Genomic DNA, 21,910 nt, shown 5'->3' with positions numbered 1-21,910 from the left:
GATCGTTGCTTTGTTATTTAAATACATATATTAATGTTATTTGAATTCATTTGATTTTTTTTCTTCTCATACACGAAAAACAGAACAAAAATAAAGAAATAATAATAATAATAATAAAGAAAAAAAAAAGAAATGAAAATTAAAACATACAACATTCAAAATATCAGTCTTCCAAATATCTACTACGTACGTCGCAATGAACTCTCTCGCGTTATTATATAATGTTTCTTCTCCCTTCCTTCCTTCCATTTTCCGCCAGATCCGTCCGGAAAATCGATATACGCGTCGTAAACATCATACATTCAAAATGTACAAAAAAAAAAATTCGCCCCGATGCAACGAATCCGTGCATCCCACAACATCATTGCCATTCCTCACACATCGATCATTTCATTATTATTACTATATATATATATATTTATATGGAAAATATTTACATATTAAATGCACGCTCTCCAGTCACACGGCCTATTTTGTTTTGTTTTGTTTGTTTGTTTCTTGTATGTTCATCAATTCGCAACTGAATCTGGTGTGTGTTTCTATCGCCAAACAACGAATCGAAACGTCAATAGAGGGGGGAAAATTGATTGAGCAGCGAGTCGGATTTTTCCTCTCTTCTTAACGATTTGCGTCACTCTTCTGCATCGTCTCCATCTCTCCAGGGAAAACGGTTCTTCGGTGCACGTTTTAACAAGTGATGGGTGTGGGTCGAGGGTGGCTTTGGTGGAAAGAAGAACGTATATTGTTTTATCAAGGGGGCGGTGGATATGGTAGGAGGGAGATGATGGATCACTTGGGGTTCGTTGCTATGGTGATTGGGTGATTCCCCTGCAATTGCTATTCGTCCTCTTCTTCTTCTTCATCTTCATCCCAAATATTATTTACACACGCACATGGTTAAACAAAGTAATGGCACAATTGAAATAGGAATTGTTGTTGTTGTTGTTGCTTCTTCTTTTTAACATTTCGATCGGACGAAAAATAATAGATATATTATATATATATATGGCGGAGGCCGGGGAATCCCCTTCGCATCATCATCGCCATGGCAATGATGACGACCCGTACACACGCATACGCACATAACATTCGCATATAATGTTGTAGATATATATATACATACACGAATTACATTACAATATAATAATAATAATAATCTCTTCTTAAAAATTAATATTTACAACAAAAGTAATTGTTCTTGTTTACCTCTCTCTCTCGTACATTTACAAAATTCTCCCCCCTAAATTATTGTTTTTTTTCCTTTCATTTATATGTTTTAATTAATTGTATTTACATTCTGGGGACGTACAAATTATTGTTCGAAATTCTGGTAGGTAAAGCTGATTTACTTCTCGAAGCCGAAGAAGACCTCATAAGCGCGCGCGCTCACTTCTGTTTTCTTTAAGATACTGATTGATTTTTATTTTTTGAGTTTATCTATTGGAAGACAATTCGCTTGACTTTTTGTTGGAGGAGGGAAACGGTCTTTATGCATTAGCACGCGCGCGCGCGCTTCTCTGCGACTGCGACGGCAATTTCGTTTGATCCGACACTTGTGTTTTGCTTAAACAATTTTGATGGTCGTGTCTGTGTCGAGTTTGGAGAGGGTCTTCTTGACTCGCAGAGCGGTGAGACGGACGGCGGGGTTGTTGTGCCAGCACTCTTGGATGATCTTGGAGGTGGTGATGAGGACGTCGTCGGTCTCGAAGCGTTTGGGGATGCGCGGTCTGTACCTTTCCAGACAGACCACCTGCACCATATCCTCGAAGCTCGGATCGTTGGTGACGACGTCGTAGTACGGCACCTCGTACGGATCGCACTCGGCGATCTTGTCACCTGTGGTGCAACGTCTCGACATCTCCCACAGCACCAAACCGAACGAGTACATGTCGGCGATTTTGTGCGCCTCGAAACTGTTGATGTTTATCGACTTGTCGAGTATCTCGGGGGCCATGTATCGCTTCGTGCCGCTCCTCTCGTTCGGCGGCACGTCGATCTCGTTCACGTCGCTCAAATATTTGACGGCCAAACCGAAATCGGCGATGCAGCATTCGCCGTTCCTCTTCACCAAAATGTTCTTGCTCTTGATGTCTCTGTGAGCGATCGCCGGTTTACCCTGAGTGCCGAAGATCTCGGTGTGCAGATGCGAGAGACCGCTCGCGATGCTCGAGGCCATCGTCAGCAGGGAGTTCGGATTGAGCGCGTTCGTCTGCAGGTAATCGAAGAGGGAGCCGTGCTCGTGGAAATCGGTGATGAGGAGCATCTGCGTCCAGGAGCCGGTCCCCTTGATGTCGGCGGCGATGAATCCGAGGATGTTCTCGTGTCGCATCAGCACCGTCTGGTAGATCTCCGTCTCCCTGAACCACGACTGCTCTTCGGTGGTGAAGAACACTTTGACGGCGACCTTCTCGCCTCTCCACTTGGCCAACCACACCTCGCCGTACCGACCTTTGCCGACCGACTGCACCATCTGAATTTGCTTGGAGATGGTCCTCTGCACGAGGATGGGCAGACCCGAACCGGATCCGCTCGATTGTTCCATCAGGTTCGAGAGGGTGCCGTTCAGCGTGACGTCCAGCGGCATCTTGTCTGGGTACTTCTTCGTGTAGTAGTTCTTGTTGCGGTTCTCCTTTCGTCTCCGTCGCAGGCAGAATGCTGTGATCACCAGCAGGAAGATCGTTATGCCGACCGTCAACGAGGCCAGCAGCGTTACGAACATGGTGTTGTCCACCTGATCGAGGATCGAGGGCTCCGGCGTCGTCGTTCTCGCCTCGTAGTGTGGCTTCAGGAATTGATTGCACAGATCCTCGCTGTCGCAGCATTCTATCGATTTGCCATGCAGATGTGGCACCAAATAACCTTTACACTGAAACACAAATCACAAACATTAGACACAATCCACAATTATAAAAAAGATTTGATTTCCTATTTAAAACAATTTCTAACCTGCATCAGACCCCTTTCGTCGGCTGGTAGACAACCGTACGTGACCTCCGGTTCGTAGGTGTTCGTGTCCGGGTCGTGGACCTCCTCTACGGCGGCAAAACATTGTCCGCCGTGTTTGATCTCGCACGTCCCGTTCATCTGTCCATGCGGACAGTGGCCTTCGCAGTAACACCGCCTCACTACAACAACAAAAAATAAAACAAAAGAAATTAATACAAATGTTAAAAACAAAAAAACGATTAATCAAGTTTTTCGCCGTTAGAGAAAGCTCGACCTATGACTCTTGCCAAACCCTCGACCGACAATCACCGCCGTAACCAATATCTCTTTAATATTTCAAGTTTCATTCTTCTCGCTTTCGTCCTCTGTTACACATTTATATTCGGGAACAAAAGATCAATACATAATTAGTTCTCCGCTTATGCAGCCAGAAGAACCGCGCGTGTTACGACAGCAACAAACAAACAGCAAAAACAACAACAAGAGCATGAACAACGCCCACGCGTTTCGAAATGCCTCGTCGCTCGCAAGTGCCACTTATATTGCGATTAACGTGTGCTCGCTGTTTGCCCCCAATAACTTCATCTCGCCGTCGATAAGTTCGCTAATTAACTCTTGCCAAATAGAAGAAATCACCTTTCTCGTGATCCGAAACAGTTCAACGCTTCTAATTTGCTTTTTGTTTTGATACCGATAATATAGATCTCCATAGCAATCATTGAAAATAATTTTTTTGGGTCGTTATGGAAATTGAATAACAACAACAATTGAATCCCAAAACGGATGGATGCATAAAGGAATGCGCGCGTATCTTTTTCTCTTGACGATGATGATGTTTTCCTCTTCATCACATTCGTGCGCTATTTTTTCCCATTCTTCGCTCAACAATCACGTAACCCGACAGATACAATATATATATATAATTAAAGAGCAATTACTCGCAACGGTGAATATCAAATGTTTGCGGCGAGCGGAGAGAATGCGCTGTGGCAGCAAAATATGCAGATGCTTTCTTAAAAGAGTATTTTCGCACCACCAATTGAACCGATATCTTTCAATTGTGATTCTCTGCCACCATCTGCGTTCTGTAATCAAGAGTTTCGTGATTCACGGCACGTTCGATTTCAATTGTTCGTGAAATGCATGAGTCAAAAAGTTGGATTTAGTAAACAGTGAAATATTACTGAATTTGATGCTTAAATATCAATTGTTTTGTTTCAAGATTACTTACTCTAAGCGCACTTCGATGTTAAAAGTGAAGAGTCGTTTTAGAATGTCGAGGAATGTCTTCGACTTCTCAGTCAAAGAAGGGGGGGACAGAAAAAGATGAAGAGAAAATCAAAGGTGGAAACTGTGGGTCCGGGCCGGAAACGCGGGATTAGATCGACGAAGCGGAGGGTGCGCGTGTTCGGACGACGTCGCGACGACCGGCAACGTCTTCGTCGCTCGCTCGCTCGCTTTATTTATACGCGGTGCGGTCATCACGAAAATAAAAATAAATTCCCGGCCTTTTTGTCTGCGACGACGGATTTCCAGACGCTCCCGGGTCTATTTTCACCCGTCCGACAGAAACAACAAATAAATCCAGACTAGCGCAAGCAATTCGAGAGAGAGAAAACTAACGAACGAAGAAGGAAAACAACAGAAGAAGAGGAAGAGAAGAACATTACGCACAGATGCATTCGCTCCTTCCTCTCCTCCAACCATCCCAATGACATAACAGTGAACGCTCTTCTTCACATCGCAAACGAAATAAAAAAAACGGATACAAGGAGAGAGCGATTCTTCGATTTTGCGGCATCCCCCAAGGTTCGAAAAGCTGTGACCTTTTTCCATCTTTCTTTCTTCTATAAATTCCATGCGAAAAATTTGATGCTTCGCCGAGTGAGTGAGCGAGCGAGCGAGCGAAAGAAAAGAGATTCAATCTGAATTGTTACAATAATGTCTTGGTGCTATTTCAAAGAACTCGCGCTCGAGCAATGCCAGTCTCCTTCTCCTCTCTCTCTCTTTCTCTATCACACGTAATGCGACCAAAGAGAAATAAAGAGAGAGAGAGAGATAGAGAAGGAATTGGGTTCCAAGGTTAAGAAGCTGGTACCAGCTGTGGGTGTTATGGGATTGGTAGTACCGCAAGTTTTCTCTCTTCGTCCGCGGAGACGGCGAATCTACCATTACCAGCGAAAGACACCAACCAACAAACCCGGACGTCCAGTCTCTATCCTTCTCTTTCTTACACACACACGCACACATTACCTCTCTTTCTCCATCCAAAGCACGTTTAATAAATGAATGTGTGTGTGTGTGTGTAATGTAATGTTATTTCACATCGAAAAGCGCACACGTGTTCCGCGGCGGAACAAATGCGACGAAAATCGCGACGCCCGCGACGCGCCGCACTTCGTTTCGATTTCCGGTCGTCACCATCGCAACGGCCGTACCGGAAATAGCCCTCCCAGCGACCGGAAAACATTAAATCCAAAACAAAACTTTTTCTTTTTTTTAAATTCATTTGCTTTTTCAATTGCTTCCAATTAACGAGAGCAAAGATTCGCTGAAAACAAAATTCAAACATTAATTAACTCGAATCTAGTCACAAAAAAAAAAACAACAATCAAAGTTTCAACCGAATCAATACACAAAATTATCGCAGAAGCCTTGAAACAATACGAGCAGCCATTTTGAACAATTGATTTACAACTGTCAAATATAATTCAGTTGCGTAATTGAACTTGTCAGACTTCGCGTCGTGTGTGTTTAGCGTACGGAAATACTTGTGCAAACTACTTGGCAAATGATGACATTACTTGTTTGAGTAATTGATCGCGTTCAACCCAGAGAATTTCCTTTGAACTCAATATGGAAACGTACAAGTACAAATTGCACTTGGTAAGTGTCGCTTTTACATTATGTAAAACTTGATTGTAAACAATCATGATTGAGAATAACCTATTCCTGAACGATTAATTAACGAAGCAGAAGCAAAAGACACCGAAATCACTCGTACATTTGTTTTCGCACGAGGGAAATTCGGTAAAGACTGTTTGTGTGTGTGCGGATACGAATTAGCATATTTGCGCGGATTGGAGCGGAGAGAGGAGACGGTCCGAACAGATCACGGGTTTAAAAATAGGCCTTTGCATAATGGCCCTTGATTATAATTTATCGTTTCAATGAGGCGAAGCTCGCTCCACGAATCAATTTATTATTGTGCCATCATCATCATCACCAGCATCAGAGCACGTTTCTGCGCTGCGCATCGTCTGCGTAAGATAGAGTAAGAAAGAGAGAACAGAGATAGAAAAGGAGAGGACGATTCGTCCGTTCCGGTCGTAAAGCAATAATAAAAAAAATGCTAAAATGACATAAGCTAAATATAGCTTACGCGCGTAAACCAATAAATATTTAAATTTATTTCGGTTTTTTTTTCCCCCTACACTTCAACATCATCATCATCATCATCGACGTCTGGTCAATGTTGGTAACGCGAAACGCGCGGGCGTTTCCATCAATAATCATCGATTAATCGCAGCTGGGCTCTGGAATTTCACTCATTTGTCTCAGTGTGTGCATCGTTTTGTTTTGTTTCGGTGCGGTGGGCGTTAGCGGTATCGATTTTGTTTTATTTTTTTGTGTGTTTTTGATGGAAAGATCGTGGGCGTTGTAAAATCGGAACGCAAAAGACGAAACGATCAAATGTGGACCAGCTGCTGATGACTTTGTTGCACACACACACGTGCACAGGTGTGCAAGTATAACGTTGGTATTACCGGCATTTGCATAACACATCCTGAATCACGCTCGGGGAAATAATTGAAAAACAAACAGAGACGAAACGAAACAAAATCAAGCGCACGAAGCACTCTCCTCTTTCTCTCTTTCTTTCGTTCCAGCATGTAACAACAGTCGACGGCGGTAATTTCGATTTCTCGCCGTGACCCACATATTACGCGCACCGTGAACACTCCGCAAACGGGAGTTCCTCGGGCATCGAGTCTGGATCCTGATGATCGTTGCGAATTCAATAGTTTTTATCAACTTTTCCAGCAAATTATGAACCTAGACTATATCTATTAACTCTACATAATTGAATAGAATAATCTAAGATTTTTCTTTGAAAAATACGCAGAAAACGTATTTTAATTGATCGATGAAAATGTCGTAACGCAGATAACTAGATAAATTGCAAAATTAATTGCTTTTAAATTGAGTATTTCCCAATTGATACTTAGTTGCAAATGTGGTTAAACGTTCTTACGAAATTTATCAGAAGTTACTAAAGGTATACAAACTGATGTTATTTTTAATATCATTACTATGACAGCTATCATATAAGCGATGCGATTTTGTCTTTTTGCGGTTAACTAGATTTTATAATTATAGGGGTTTTGTCCTTTTTTTTTGGAGGGGCGGTGAAATGGCAAAATACTGTTTCTACTTATCAACGTCCGGTTCCGGTTCTTTCTTACGAATGGTAACTCACCTGAAACAAGGAGAAAGAAAAAAATGCAATTAGTGGTGAACATGAGATCGATCATTCTTCAGCGTCCAATTTACTTCTCTCGTTTCTTTTTTGGTTTCTCTTTGATTTTTTTCATCTCTCTTTCTCCTCTCCTCTCATTATTCGATTTATTTCGGTATGTGTGTCTGGACGCGGCGCGGCGTTAATAATTCTTTTTACACCTGCGTTTTTGAGTAGGGTGCGACGAGCGAGCGAGCGTTTCGAATGCGAAGCAGATTTGGATCTCCCTTTTGTCTGAGTAGATGGGCAGATATGGAAAATGGGAGAGGAAGAAGGAAAGAATTAGAGGAGACGAGCAAGAAAGAGAGAGATAGATAGAGAGAGATCTTTCCCCGCGAGGGTTTCACCAGGTAGTTGGACGGTTCTTCTTCGTCGAGGCTAGAGACGAGAGGGCATAAGAGAAGGCAGGCAGGTAGCGGAGAAGGGAAATTGGAATTAACACAATGGACAATGATGGTTGATTTGGGAATGGCGAAGGAGGAGGATGGGAATCGAAATGGGGTTTCTCTCTCCCGAGGGTTTTAAAACGGATTCATTGAATTATTCAACAGGTCTTTTTTTCTGTCCTCTCTTTTCCCGTCGTTTTTCTCTTGCTTGTTTTCTAGATGGACGTTGCGCGGACGCAGCACAATCGAGCCCATTATCCTGAAAAACCTGCGACGCAGAAAATCTGTTTACTCGCTTCGATAACACGTCCGACCGACTGCCGTAGGTTTTTTTTTTATATATATTTATCCATCGTCAGAGATGAATGCGCCGGATTCATGCGAAAAACCTTCGACGATTTCGCGCTGTGCGGCGGCGCTTTCCCTCCCGAAAAACGAAACGACGAGGTTCAAAGTGCATCATTTCAACCTCTTTCCGTTTATCATGTTTATATTGCACTTCCCCCCCCAAAACGTAAACGTTTATTTTCGTTATTTGCTCATTTTTTCCGCACAAAAAAAATAATATTTTGCCGACCGATCTTTTTAATCACCTTTTAATCGCCTTTTGAAGATGCGGAAACCGTAATCGGCGGCGCTTCGACGAAAAGCGTTTATTTTCCTTTGGTCTTTGGCTGTATTATCGGAAACCGCTGTATCCTCTGCCACAGAGAGAGAGAGAGAGAGAAAGTTGAAAATTTTGTTGGTGGCGCCCAAGACGCGGATATTTATTGGTTCGGGCAATTTGCAGTTTGACATTGAATAAATAAACATCGATGCGTGTGTGCTTGTGGATTGATGGAAGACTCGTGATGAGATGAGAGAGAAAAACGTTACTTAATCAAAAACGATCAAATCGGTACATTTTCGAAAATAACACTCAATTAACGGTGATCTAATTAAGAGCAGATCACATTTAGATTACGAACATTTCAATTATTTGTTTAATTGTATTCAATCAAGTTTAAAGCTATAAAGGAAACGTGTGTCTAAATCTACAGGTATACGATTTTCAAATGATAAATTTACGTCATTGGCAAAATTCATATCTTGTTATTATGATTTACGTTTGAAAGGAATGGAAAAGTGATAACAAAAAAAAACTGGATTGTTGATCTACGAGTTAGCGTGCTCTTTTTCTTTTTGGCACGGTGTGACTGCGATGTGATTTCGCTTTCTTCTTAGAAAAAGAAAGGAAACGAAATATGGGGGGAAAGAGCGAGAGAAAAACGAAGATATTTCGGCTGGCGCCAAGAGCGTCGTAATGAGCAGAGCAAAGCCGAGAGAAAAAAGGAGATTTTACCTTCATTGAAAAGCCAAATCATATCTTCCTTGATGTCCTCCAGGATTCACAATTTCACATATGGTCGCGTCACGCACGAAAAAGAGGAAATACTTCGGTTCGAAATTTGCTTTGCACACACTGTGCGTGTGTTGTATGCACACACTCTTTAGGAATGTATTGTGTGTGTGTTTGGTGAGTAGTGGCCGAAGACTGAGGAGGAGGAGGCTCCCTTTCCGAAGAGCAGGTCAGAAAGAGCGATCTTCGACGAGACTGGTCAGAGGGGGCTGCTGAAGAAAGGCCGGCGCCAGGTAATACACGGCCCAGACACAAGAGACGAGAGAAGAAGATGGTCCTACTCTACTCATCTACTCTCTACACACTAGAACACGACACTCGATGGTCGATCTCCACTCGAATTCTCCGACCTTCTCGCTCGCACCCGTCGGTCCTCCTCATGCTCACATACCAGATGCTGAAGATCTCCGAAAGATACGAAGACCGAAGAAGAGGAGGAATATACAGACGACACACATACATACATACACACGCACTCCTTGGAGACGACCCTCCGCCGCTCCTTCATCTCCCCATATCAGATTTCTTCCTCTCTTTTCATCCGCGAAGAGGTATCGGTATTCTCTTCCTCCGCATCTCTTTTTTGTTCTTGTTGTTGTTGCTTCTTCGTTTTGTTCTCTTTTGAAAATATTATCTATATAGAATTTGCATTCAATACACGTTTCTGAGAGACGCGGACAAACAAACGCGACAACAACAACAACGAGCGAAACGCGACTTTTCCATATTTAGTCGTTATTAATTAAAACGCGGCGCGCGATTGCCGTATTTGGCGGCACGAAAACCCATTTTCCCACATCAATTACCCGAGCGCGCGCTTCCTCCTCCTACCTAACACAGGTGATCGCGGATTTTCCACGCTTTTCCAACGCAAAAAAACCACACAGCCTTTTCCCAAATTAATTTCTGCGATTTCAACTCAATTTCTTGATGTTAAATAAACAATTATCGAGTTCTATGACACAATTCGCTCGAATGAGCATTTTCCTTTAGATCAATACAGCAATGAGACCTCGTTTCAATGTTTGTACGAGTTAGTTAAGAAACATTTATTTTGGATTAACACAATCAATAGAATAAATGGTAAAACTTTAAAAACAATAATCGTTTTTTTTTATAAAAGTTATAATAAACGATAAGTTCGAGTACATTGGTGATTAGAATGATGTTCAATGTTTCGAGAATAGAATGAACGGTAGAATTAAGAAGAGATTCAATAAGCAAATAGATAATAATCAGAAATTGGAGCCGACAGTTATAATTAGACAAATATTATTCGAACCTTTTGTCTCGTATTTTGAAGTTGTAAATGTCGTCCGGTTTTTGGAGTATACATTTTTGTGAGAAGTGAAGAGGAGGTCGTCTTTTGCGTCGTCTCTGTGTCGCCTCAGCTTTTTTTTTTCGAGATGTCCCGGAAAGATTTATTGGATATTGGAACGTGTGTGGAGCAGATTTTTTTTCTATTAGAAATCGGATACGGCAGGCAACAAGTGGCCGGAAAGTCGAGACTTTCCACATCCAAAAGGACTTAGACTTAGAGATAGATACACAGTGGTTTTCGAGAAACGTCTTTTTCTTTCTTTTCGATAATCCTCCGAACATGGGGAAATGGAAATCCAACGTATTTAGATAAGGAGAAACGATGATTGTACGTGACTTTTCTTCTTTTTGCAATCTTTCTTAATAAGGTATTCTACTTAATAGAAAATAGTTAGAGAATTATTGTTGACAAAGAAAGTTCTACTAAATTAATATGCAATATAAAATAGATTTATATGCAATAAGTTTTTTGTTTGTAAACATCAATTAAGTGTTAGGTCGATCCAGACAGCAACAATAACTAATTGTATTTTGTGTCTCGAGTCTAATTGTGATTAGGTAAACAGATTAAGTCCACAATAATACACAATTCGTTTAGATAAGATTTAGGGGGTTTACGGATGTCGATAATGGGCAAAGGTTGCTATGGCAAAACAAATGTTCGTTTGTTTAGGATTGTTGCAAATTGAGGAAACTCGAATGTTCCGCGTGGTTCTATTCTCGGGCAGATAATGTCGTAATTTGGACCGTTTCTCATCTCGTCGTCTCCTCCTCCTTCCACTGTTACTCTTCGGATTCGATCGAATTTAAACGTCATTTAAATGGGATGGGACGCGCGTTTAATTTATATCTCTCTCGCCGTAATAATTTCGGTCTCATCTTCGTCTGCGAGGTGTTCCCGTTCTTGTTTCGCAGCGGCGCTCATCTGGTGATGGTTATTGTGGTGGGCCAGTCTCGAAAAAAACGTTTAATTAAAACGGTCCGGAGGAGATAAAGACCGACCCAGGCCATTTATCGGGTTAAGCGTGGACGAAGAGAAAAAGAGAGAGAGAAAGAGAGAAGACAAGGGCGTGGGTGCGAGTGAGAGAGGATAACGCGCGCCGAACGGTAGGAGGAGTGGTACCTGTGTGGTACCCTCGTGTGGTGTGGTACCTGCACGAGGCGCCAAGTCGGTGGTACGCGATGGGAAATAAAGCACCCACCAGACGCGGCTCCAACGAAACGTCGAAAGAAGCAAGAGAAGGAGGAGGAAAAAAATAACTACACCACCACCACGAGAAGAAAGGAGCGAGAAAGAAATAAAAGAACGATCGACCGAATACTTCGAACACGTCGAGGGAGAAGGGAGCAGAGCGAGATGGAAGAATTAACGAGCCTCACACCTCTACCGAGGAATTAATCTTCTTTAATAACCAACCCCCGCACATCATAATTTATCTCGATAAAGAAGGACGAGAGAAACGAATAAAACGAAACGTATTTCCCTCCCGAAATTTATTGCCAAACTCCGAAACCAAGCTTTATCACTGGAATCGCAATAAAACGACCATCGTAAAATTTAACCTGACATTAACCACTTGAGCTGTAATTTTTTTTTTGATAATAAAGGTTATATATTACTTCGCTTTTTATAAACGTTACGATCGAATTTACATTCATAATTTAATTTAAAAATGACATCTGTCACATTTCAAATGTCATTTTATAACATACAAAGTGACATTCGCAATATAGGCAGTATCATTGTTGTTGTTAACTTGTATAACAATAATAATCGTATTATCGTGGCACATACTACGAAAAAAAAAAACATTTATTGAAGGTGGCGACATTATCTAATCTAATGCCAAATAAAATAACCCGAAATCGCCGGAAAACAAAGGACGATATTCGTAAGTGGAAAAATGTGTAATAAATACAGTATAGTCATATACTTGCAGGTATTGTTTATAGTTTTTTCTTTCCAAGGAATTTATTACGTGTATTGCGTTCCTCGAATCACTAGTGAGAAAAGGTGGCGGATACAGATACAAATTAAAAAAAAAACGAGTAAACAATGACAGATAGATATGTCATTGTGTCAATCTGGATCGACAATGGAAGATAAGTTCGGATTGATAAGACGCTTCTCTAATACGTAATATTAAACACTAATTGCATGATTGAACGTTAATTATTTAGAATGATTGAATTATAGAATATTGAAAGTGATTCTGCTAGCTAATCTAATGGAGTTGAATGTCTATTAGATAAATAATAAAAGAAACAAAGAAGTTTGATATAGTGTACATTATTATAATACAAGATGCCATTAAGATATTGAATAGTTCTCTGTTCGATCTATCAATCGACGCGAACCAATCGCCATTGAAATCGAAACGATTGTTATATTTTATTTAGTCGTTCGAGAGAGAGAGAGCATTGTCTAAATGACTAAAAATAACGTCGGTTTAGTAATAATAATCGTGCGTCGCGATTAGCGAGAATATCGCTCTCGCTTTTCCATTATGTATCGGTTCATGCACACGCGACTCGCTTTTTGTGCAACAATACAAATATTGCAAATCCACCCGTTATCGCGGGTCGCGCGTTTCAATCGAGTCGATGGGAGGAAAAAGTTTAAAGAACGGAAATTGAACAATGAGCGTTTTAATCAATTATTACTATCAATTGAATGGGCAGATTGATAAGGGAGGCGGCGGCGGATAATAGCGACTCGAACAACAAACAATTGATAAACAATTGTTAAAGAAAACCGATGACAAACGTTTGACGTTTGATGTCAAATATTGACTGTTGTTCAATGTTGATCATTTAGGCAATTCAATTGATACGTGACGTTTCAAATGACAATTGTCTGAAACGGAAGATGCAGTTGCGAGTTCAATTGACGATTTGTTAATGTGTGTATGCGTGTTTAACGAACGATTTCCCGTCGATAAAACTGTGCAGCTTCTGCTCTTTCGCTCCGATTAATCAATTTAGGTCTCTTTTGCCGCGGGCGGGATGGATCGGACACAAAGCGGGTTTATTGTGAGCGTTTTATCGCGACTCCTTCGCCGCAAACAGATGGGTTTTTGTCCTCTGCTCGCTGGAGAAGGAAGAAAGAGGAGGAGGAGGAGGAAGTGGATGAAACGGAGCGATCGTAAATCGTCCATCGGCGATTTGCGCAAATCGTTGCGGGGCAAATGATTATTAGGTGCGTATAACGACGTAATGCGAGGAGACCCATTATACGAACTCGGCCAACTAACGAGGGCATCCCGAGAAACACCTGAAGACAACGACGACGACGACGATAGAGTGCATTTGCATTACGTAACATGCATATACACGTTGGCGGTAACGGAGCGGCATTCGAAGGATGATGGTGAGTGGTGAGATGAAATGCAAGCAAACGTTAATTCAAATGTCCCGCCCGCCTCTGTCACCGTCTACGCAACCTTGACTAATTACTAATTATTACCGGGACAACACAGGTAGGTATTTTATTATACACACCACTTGCGGCATTTTCGCTCTAAATATTTTTTAATTGCAGAACGAGAAGTATACACAAACACACACACTCTCTATCAGCACAACACATGTAATTACCATTACCGCTGTGTGACAAACGAATCTCGGCCGGAGGCGGCGAGTCCACCACCACCACCACTTACATCACATACTGATTTGACGTTTCAAACGTCACAACACACCGTTCACGTGCACGCCAATTATGTGGTAAAATCCGGTCGATTCCTCCTCCTCCTCTCTCTCATTTCCATCGAATCATTTGCAATCGTTCCGCAAATCCGCAGCCAACAAACACATCGGTCTAATTGTTCTCAACAGATGTTTCAAATGCGACAATTTCGATTTTGGCGGAGGAGATGTGAGGCAAAGTCCCCATCTTACATCACGCCAAAACAAAACGTCACGACTTCTATTTACGACAATTGCGGAAAACTTACGCAAATCCGCTCAATTCGAATCGTTTCAAATACTACGAACAGGTTTTTTTTTAAAACCTGGTCGACTGTCATTGATTTAATGTGACAGTTTACGTACATGTCAAGATTAATTTAACCTTCGAAAATAAATTTGACAGATGTTTCGAAGTTATGTCACAAAAATGAGTTCATATCAACGCAAAGTGACAGACAGTCAGATCTGCGGAGATGGATCACGTGCGTCGCCCAAATCGATCGGAATGCGTGCACAACGAACGGGCACACGCACGGCGCATGCTAATTGATCAATTTCCCTGCGTTTAATTAGATTTGCTCGGAATTGAATTATTCATCGTGTGGCTGCGAAGATTCTGAGTGGCGATCGGTTTTCGCGTTCTCCTCTCGTCCGCGAATCGCAGTTTCGGCGCCCGCCTAACAAAACAATTTCAAAAACAACAACAACAACAACAAATCGCAAAAAGTCACGTTTGACAGAAGTTCAAAACTAAAGAAGGCGATTGTCAAAATTGACGTGTATCCTAACAATTATTAAAAACTGGAAAAACGTCAGAGAGAGACGGTGAATCGGCAGTAAAAATGTTAGATAATCGAGATTTTAATAATCGATCGTGCATAGCACACCAAAAAGAAAGTGTAACAACATTAACAACAAAGATCGTGCGTTATTATTTCGACATATTTTGAGTTATTTTGATACAATCTCGCCTGTCACTTCCAATTGACACTTGATTGTGGATATTTCGTTTAGAAGGAAGCGAACGTTAACTCTCAAACCAAACATATTTCTTGTGCATATTTGAATAGAGATTTTCAAGAATATTTACCCGGTTTTTGGACTTTCACATAGATAATGCCCTGTTTCGTTACGACACGCTTTTTAACATTGATATTTGATAATGACAATATTGCTTTGGACAAACACTTGAACGTTTTAATTTTCCATACGTTCAAATTTACATTGCAATCGATACTGGATTTTTTAACTGGATTTTTATGTAAATGATATTTTTGGTTCCAAAGGGTAATGTAGCAGTAACTTCAATTCAAAACAAATGATATTTTTGTGGACAATGATTGTGTTTTCGATTGGCACATTCGATTTGGTTGTGCAAAACTTGGTAAATTGGTTTTGATTCTTACCGTTCTGTTTTTTGGCCCTCATGAGTCTGTTCTTCCTTCGAGTCATTGTCGTCTGCCCGTTTTTCATTGTCTTTTTGATAAGTATATTTACGAAACACCTAAACGATGTTTTTTCGGCTTAACGAATATACGCGTATCACAGAGTATTTCAGTTACGTAACATATTGGTCCAAATCGCACTGGATCACTTTTTCCGTCTAGCAGCAGCAGCAGCAGCTTCTTTACGAAGAAGACTTATTCTCGAACATACTTCTTAATAACATATCACAGATTAGGGTTTATTGTTGTTGTTGTGGCGTACGACTTTCTACATCTTCTCTCACACTTGTCGGTTTTATGCACACAGATATATTGTTGTTGTTTGATGAGATGAACGAGCTGTTTCGTTCGTAGTTTGCGTATCGAGAATTTTACATGACCGTCAGCAGCAGCAGCAGAAGCAGCAGCAACACACTGCGACTCTCTCGAACGGCGACTGAGCTCCTGCGCGTTCCGTCACAGGTTGTTATAGTGGTGTGAATGCGACGAAAAAAGACGAGTGCGGGCGGCGCGGGGCGAAGAACGTAGGAACGGTGCGGTGAGGAGGGGACGAACCAAGACGAAGACGGACTAGAGATTCCTATTGGGAGAGAGAGAGAGAGAGATGCGAGAGCAACACATGCCGAACACCATTCGAACACACAAACTAAACAGAGACGGAACGATGATGATGATCATCATGATCATGATGAACAGAATGATTCTCTCTCTTTCTCTCTCTTGGATCACACAAAAGAGATCAAGCGGGACGGGGACCATTGTTCGGTGTCCGGACAATTGTTACGACATTCGCTCTGCCGAGAGTGCTTCTTCTCCTCCTCCTCCTCCTCCACTCATCTTTCAAAGTCTTTGAAAAGGGAACGAAAAAAGAGAGGAGAGAAGAAAACCAAAGGGAATATTTTTTTTTTGTTTGTTGTAAAAGAAGCAGCACCGCATACAATTTGATCGGATGCATCTATTCTCATCAACCTCTCCTCCCTCATTTTAGAGCTTCACAATCAAAAGTCGTTTCCATCAGGCATTATCTCCTCTTCGATATTAAATGTGACTGTCAGAAGTGACGTTGCATTAGGAGATTTGTTCTGCATCAATGAAAAAACAAAAATGTTTCACTTCATTACTACAAAACTAATGCAGTTAAAGAGTACAGTTCAATATGGATATTAAAGATAAATCTGTCAAAGTTGAAGTAACAAATTTTAAGCGTGGAAACGTTTCATTCCAATAGATATTAAATATGCAGAAGAAGGTAAAACTATATAATAATAATAAGTTTGTTGAAGTTAACTGGGTTTGAAAATTGGATTACTGAAATCTTGATTGGAACGAATCTATTTGTGTAGCGCAGTAAACTACATAACGAAGATTAGATTAAAAAAAAAATGTCAGAGATAAGTTGATATAAAACACAAAAAAGTTTTAAAAAAAAAAACGAAAATTAGAATTCAAATGTTCCGTAATTAAATTTAACTGCTCCACGCAGGTATTTCATTTGTTTCTTTTTAATTAATCTATCTTAGTTAGAAAATCTCACTTAATCTAAACGTGATCATTCAAGATTCACTGCATATTTGTTTCGTTCTTCATTTTTTTTATATAAATTCAATAATTAAACTCCTCATTAAGTTAAACGCTTTTAATCCGAAGTTTCCTTCCTGATCAACAGTAAAACAAAACAAAATAACAACAACGTTCATCCGACTGTCGCTTTTTTTTTCTTCTCGCTTCTGCCTCGATTTGGTTAATTAAAACGCGCCGATTATTAAAAATTTCATCTCTCGAATGAATAAATGCGAGCGATGGAAAGAGAGAGAATGATAATTAACTTATTTATTTATTTATTTTTTTAATAACAGTTGTTCGACCATATTAATCGATGCCAGTAAACTTTCTCCCGAATTCGGTAATCAGTTTGTGCTTCGTTATTATAATCCTCGCGATGAATCGCATTAGCATCGATTCAATCCAATAAATCAGTGGAGACGACATCAATAAATCCGTATTAGAAGAATCTTCGGATTCGCAGCTTCAATTTCGTCAATCGCCAGTGAATGTCACGAATAAATGTCACAGAAACGTCAAATACGTCAAATGTCATTTTTATTATAACCTTAAACGATTTATTAAATGACATATACGTCATAATTTGACTGCTAATCATGAATTTAACTTTATGACATTTCTTTGACGTATCTTGTAATCATTAACAGTTAGCTTTTGCGAATAAGTCGAAGAAGAGTTCGAAGAGAGCTCGTAAAACCGGACCCGCTGTTGTTGCTGCTGCTGCTGCTAATGAATTAATTCGGTGGTCAGCGAACAGAAAGAGCCCCCATAATCTTGCTGCTCGCCGTGGTTTCAGATAATATTTCTGGTGTTTTCATTTTCCTGTAGATACGAACTCTTGTTCTACATGTGTTTATACCTGGCCCCATTACAGATAAGACGGACCCCCGAATCTCATCTCCTTCTCAGTTGCACCCATGCTCATCTCATCTCTCGCCTTCGAAGCAACGAACTTCTCGGAAATACCTCAAAAAAACTTATGCATAACACACGTAACACCGCACAAATCTCGCCGTTCCGAGATTTGCATAAATCACATAAATTTAACCCCGACCGAAAAAAAATAAAATAATTAAAATAAATCGCAAATTCGTCGCTAGCTTTAATTTATGGAATGCCTAATGCGATCGATCGATGCGATTTATTACGCAAGCTTTTTCTAAAAGTATCACCATGGTAACGTAAAGTTTCCACGAATCCTTTATCGCCATGGAAACTTTATCATAACATTAATCAATTCGTAGGCGGATGTATTCATGGACCAATTTGTGGACGATTAAAATTCTCATATTTCGTCTCATCTTTGGACGTCAATGTTGGATCGTTTACAGGATTTGTTTTTTTTCTTCTTCTGGTCCCTGTTGGTCCGTCTCGTAGTATTATATTTTTTTTTGTGTCTGTGTTGTTGTTTTGTGGGTGAAGAAGGAAATGTGTTCAGTGTCATAGAAATTGGAAATCTTGCTGGCGTGCAGCGGTGAGGAGGGGGAGGGAGGGAAAAAATAACAAAAAGAAGGACGAAAAAAAAAGGATCGTAGGAGGCAGAAAAGGTCGTTTTATTCCGAATGGGGGATGAAAAGCCATGGATGGGTGCGCCATGGGTGGGTGGTGGTTATAGAGAAGAGAAGTATAAACAGAAAACAGATGTGCGGTTATTCATCATCTCTTCGTCTTTGCGAACGACAAAAGCCCTCTGGATTAACAATACAAGGGAGAAAGATGCAGTAAAAAAGGGGGTTAATCTGTTCTAGGAATGAGAAATAAAGTAACTTTTATTGATCGGCAGGCACAATGTGCAGTGACCCACCCAAAAGTACTCGAAGATGTCCATTTACAATGCGTTTCTAACCATTTGTAATTATTGTTATTTATGATATAGTAATATTTCATAATTTACTAACAATTTTGATATTGGTAACATTGTATTAGTTTTATTACTAATATTCCTGGTAACTTATCATTCAATACCAATTGATGTTTGCTAATCATGGAAATACAAGTAGCAGTACCAATTTACGATTGAATCAAATTTCAATTAATTCTACAATTATAGAAGGCAATCAATAGTAATCAAGTATTATTGATTGGTAAATCGTAATTGAGAAGAGGACAGTTGCCGCTGAAGATTGCGTGGTTCGGATCGATAATGGATCGGATTAAGCGGAGGAAAATGTGTGTGTTTAGTATTTGTTTGGAGGCCTGTCTTAATCGTTGCTGATGGCTTCCTCCTCGATCGGATCGGTGTGAAAAAGCGAATCGCATCGCATCGCATCGCCCGAGATGATTTGCATAATTGCGTGTAATGCGATGCATTTAAAAGGGGGAAATCGTTAACAAGTCGAACATATTTGATTTAGTCATTTAGTTAAGATTGGCGAGGAGCAGTAGTTGTATTAGTAGGTAGCATGTAGTGCGCAGAGTGCGTTGAGAGTGCGTCGTCTTCTTCTTCTTCTCCTTCTTATTGGTGACGGGAGAGGAGAGGAGAGAGCGGATCCATCTCGGGGGGATAATGAGATTTCTGTTCCCATGGTTTCCAGTTCTATAAATGGCCCAACTGGAAACGCGAGATAGGAGGACACACACCACACTCCTTCCTCTCTCTACGATCGAGAACTCTATTCGCGTCCATCCACGTCCGTCCACTCTCTGCACACTTTTTTTTTATTATTAATCCTCCTCCTCCTCCTCGAGCTATTATTACCATCATCATCATCATCAACCCACCATCATCATCCAGCAATCCCCATCGATTACCAACTGTTAACACCACACACACAACACATCAAACATAATTGAACATACACACGACTGACTTTTCATATCGAGACAAAAAAAAACACTGCCGAATCAGACAACAACAACAGCATTCAATTGAAATCGAATAAATTGAAACATTAAGCAACGCCTCCCCTTAGCAACCAAAATGGCTGACCCAAATTAAACAAATCAGAATTGACAACCATATAGGAACCATAAAGGTATCCAATGAAATTTCCTACTTTTCATTTCGTTCAGCGACTTGCACTATATACACTAACTAGTACGCAGCATCCTACTACCTACCTACCAGCCCACTTTCAATTTTCTTTCGATTTCCTGCTCTCCTCGCACAAGATTCGCAATCATCGAATGATAAAAAGCACGTATTATTACATTCGCCTCGTATTCAATTTCCTCTTATCTTGATGAATTAATTTATAATTCCGAACAAGATTTACATTCGATATTTTTGAAAAAGTTTCCTCGATCCCCCATTTACAATTCAGTTTTTTTCTCTTCTTCGATTGTTGTTGTTGTTATTTGTTGTTGCTGTAGAAAGGAAGAATTCGAAGAGCGATAAATCATCGATACAAATTTCGTAATAAAAAGGAGAATGTTATCGGGGAAAATCCGTTTAGGATGAACGGCTATTGGAATTTCGAGAGCTGCGATTGTGTTCTTCTTCTTCTTCGGTGCGAGTGTAAGTGAGAAAAAGATATGAAGAAGAAAAAGGTTCTTTCTTTCCTATGGATGCATCGTAATGAAGCGAGAGAGAGAGAGAGAGGGGAAAGCAGTGTGATTCGATCTGCGTTTGTCCGTAAATGCATTGTGTGGCAGGTTGAAAGAGAGGTCAGGAGGGTGAGGGGGTGAAGGAGGAAAGGGTGTCCGGACGAAGAAGAAAGAAGAGAGGTGTTATATGTGGGATGACCAACCAGATGGTGGTGGTGGTGGTGCTTTTGTACTTCTGCCTTCGAAGATTGTAATTTATTCCGCTTTTTTTATGACACGCCACCACACCATCCAGCTTTGGGCTGTTTCTCAAATCTGTTAACTTATTGCTGCAAGAAGGAAAAAAAGAGAACGAGAGATGCACAAAGCAACACACAGAAGAGAGAAAACGAAAGAATCAACCTTTCATTTTTTTCGTTCGTTCGTTCGCAACGTCAAGAATGCTTTGATTAATGGCGTCGGAAATTCCGGACGATTCTCCACTTTAATTCGATTTTGCGTGCGCGCTGCGCACTCTTTCGATGCGGTTCCATTGAAACAATTGCATCTCGCACCGATAAATCGAGCGATCGGGAATCGCAGCCGAACGGGAAGAATGCGGAGCGTTGTTACTTTTCCGAGAAGGAATTAATCTATCCTTTCTCATCTCGGATAGTTTTTTTTAAAATTATTTTAACAACAGTTTATTCCATGGAATCAGATCAACGCTAACAGTTGTTATAAAACAACTGAAAAAAAAACGAAGCAAACCATGCGCATAACAAGAGAAACATAGGAAGAAAACAAATAGACGATAATAAAATATTTTCGTAAGACTTTTGATTATAATTGAAGATGATTATTAAAGCAATGTTTTCGTTTAAGGATTTCGCGAGTTTCATTGCCGAATGAGAGATGAGAGAGCAGCGTGAGCGGATCGAAGTGTGTTATTGCTTTTTGGAAGGATAGAAAGACAATAACAATAACACAGAGGCCAGAGACGATTGAGCTATCAGCGTGCGAAATGTATGTAAGTGTGTTTACTACAGCCGATGCAATAATAATAATAATAATATCTTATTTATACGTTGGCGGCGGTAACCGTAAAGATAATGGGTTTAAAAATCGCGGAGGAAGAGCAAAAATCCGTGTGGCCTCCTCTTCTCTTCCTTCTTCT

The 21,910-nt window shown here is 40.6% G+C and overlaps 1 protein-coding gene across 2 annotated transcripts; it reads right to left on the bottom strand.

Moving 5' to 3' along the window:
* Positions 1-471: 471 nt before the first annotated feature.
* On the bottom strand, positions 472-16,419 carry LOC108557405 (bone morphogenetic protein receptor type-1B). 2 transcript variants are annotated; one of them, XM_017913905.1, is made up of 3 exons: positions 15,667-16,419; positions 2,947-3,125; positions 472-2,866 (listed from the first exon to the last, which is right to left on the bottom strand). In XM_017913905.1, the coding sequence occupies exons 1-3, from the start codon at positions 15,731-15,733 to the stop codon at positions 1,565-1,567; spliced, it is 1,548 nt and encodes a 515-aa protein (XP_017769394.1). In that variant the 5' UTR covers positions 15,734-16,419; the 3' UTR covers positions 472-1,564. The 2 variants fall into 2 exon arrangements, with proteins under 2 accessions (XP_017769394.1, XP_017769395.1); XM_017913906.1 differs by lacking the exon at positions 15,667-16,419 and adding an exon at positions 9,194-9,263.
* Positions 16,420-21,910: the final 5,491 nt, after the last annotated feature.

Source organism: Nicrophorus vespilloides, unplaced genomic scaffold, assembly GCF_001412225.1.
Source record: "Nicrophorus vespilloides isolate i.1.1-1 unplaced genomic scaffold, Nicve_v1.0, whole genome shotgun sequence".
Taxonomy (NCBI): domain Eukaryota; kingdom Metazoa; phylum Arthropoda; class Insecta; order Coleoptera; family Silphidae; genus Nicrophorus; species Nicrophorus vespilloides.
The sequence above is the reverse complement of the archived record's forward strand: the minus strand, read 5'-3'. Positions and strand labels throughout refer to the sequence as shown.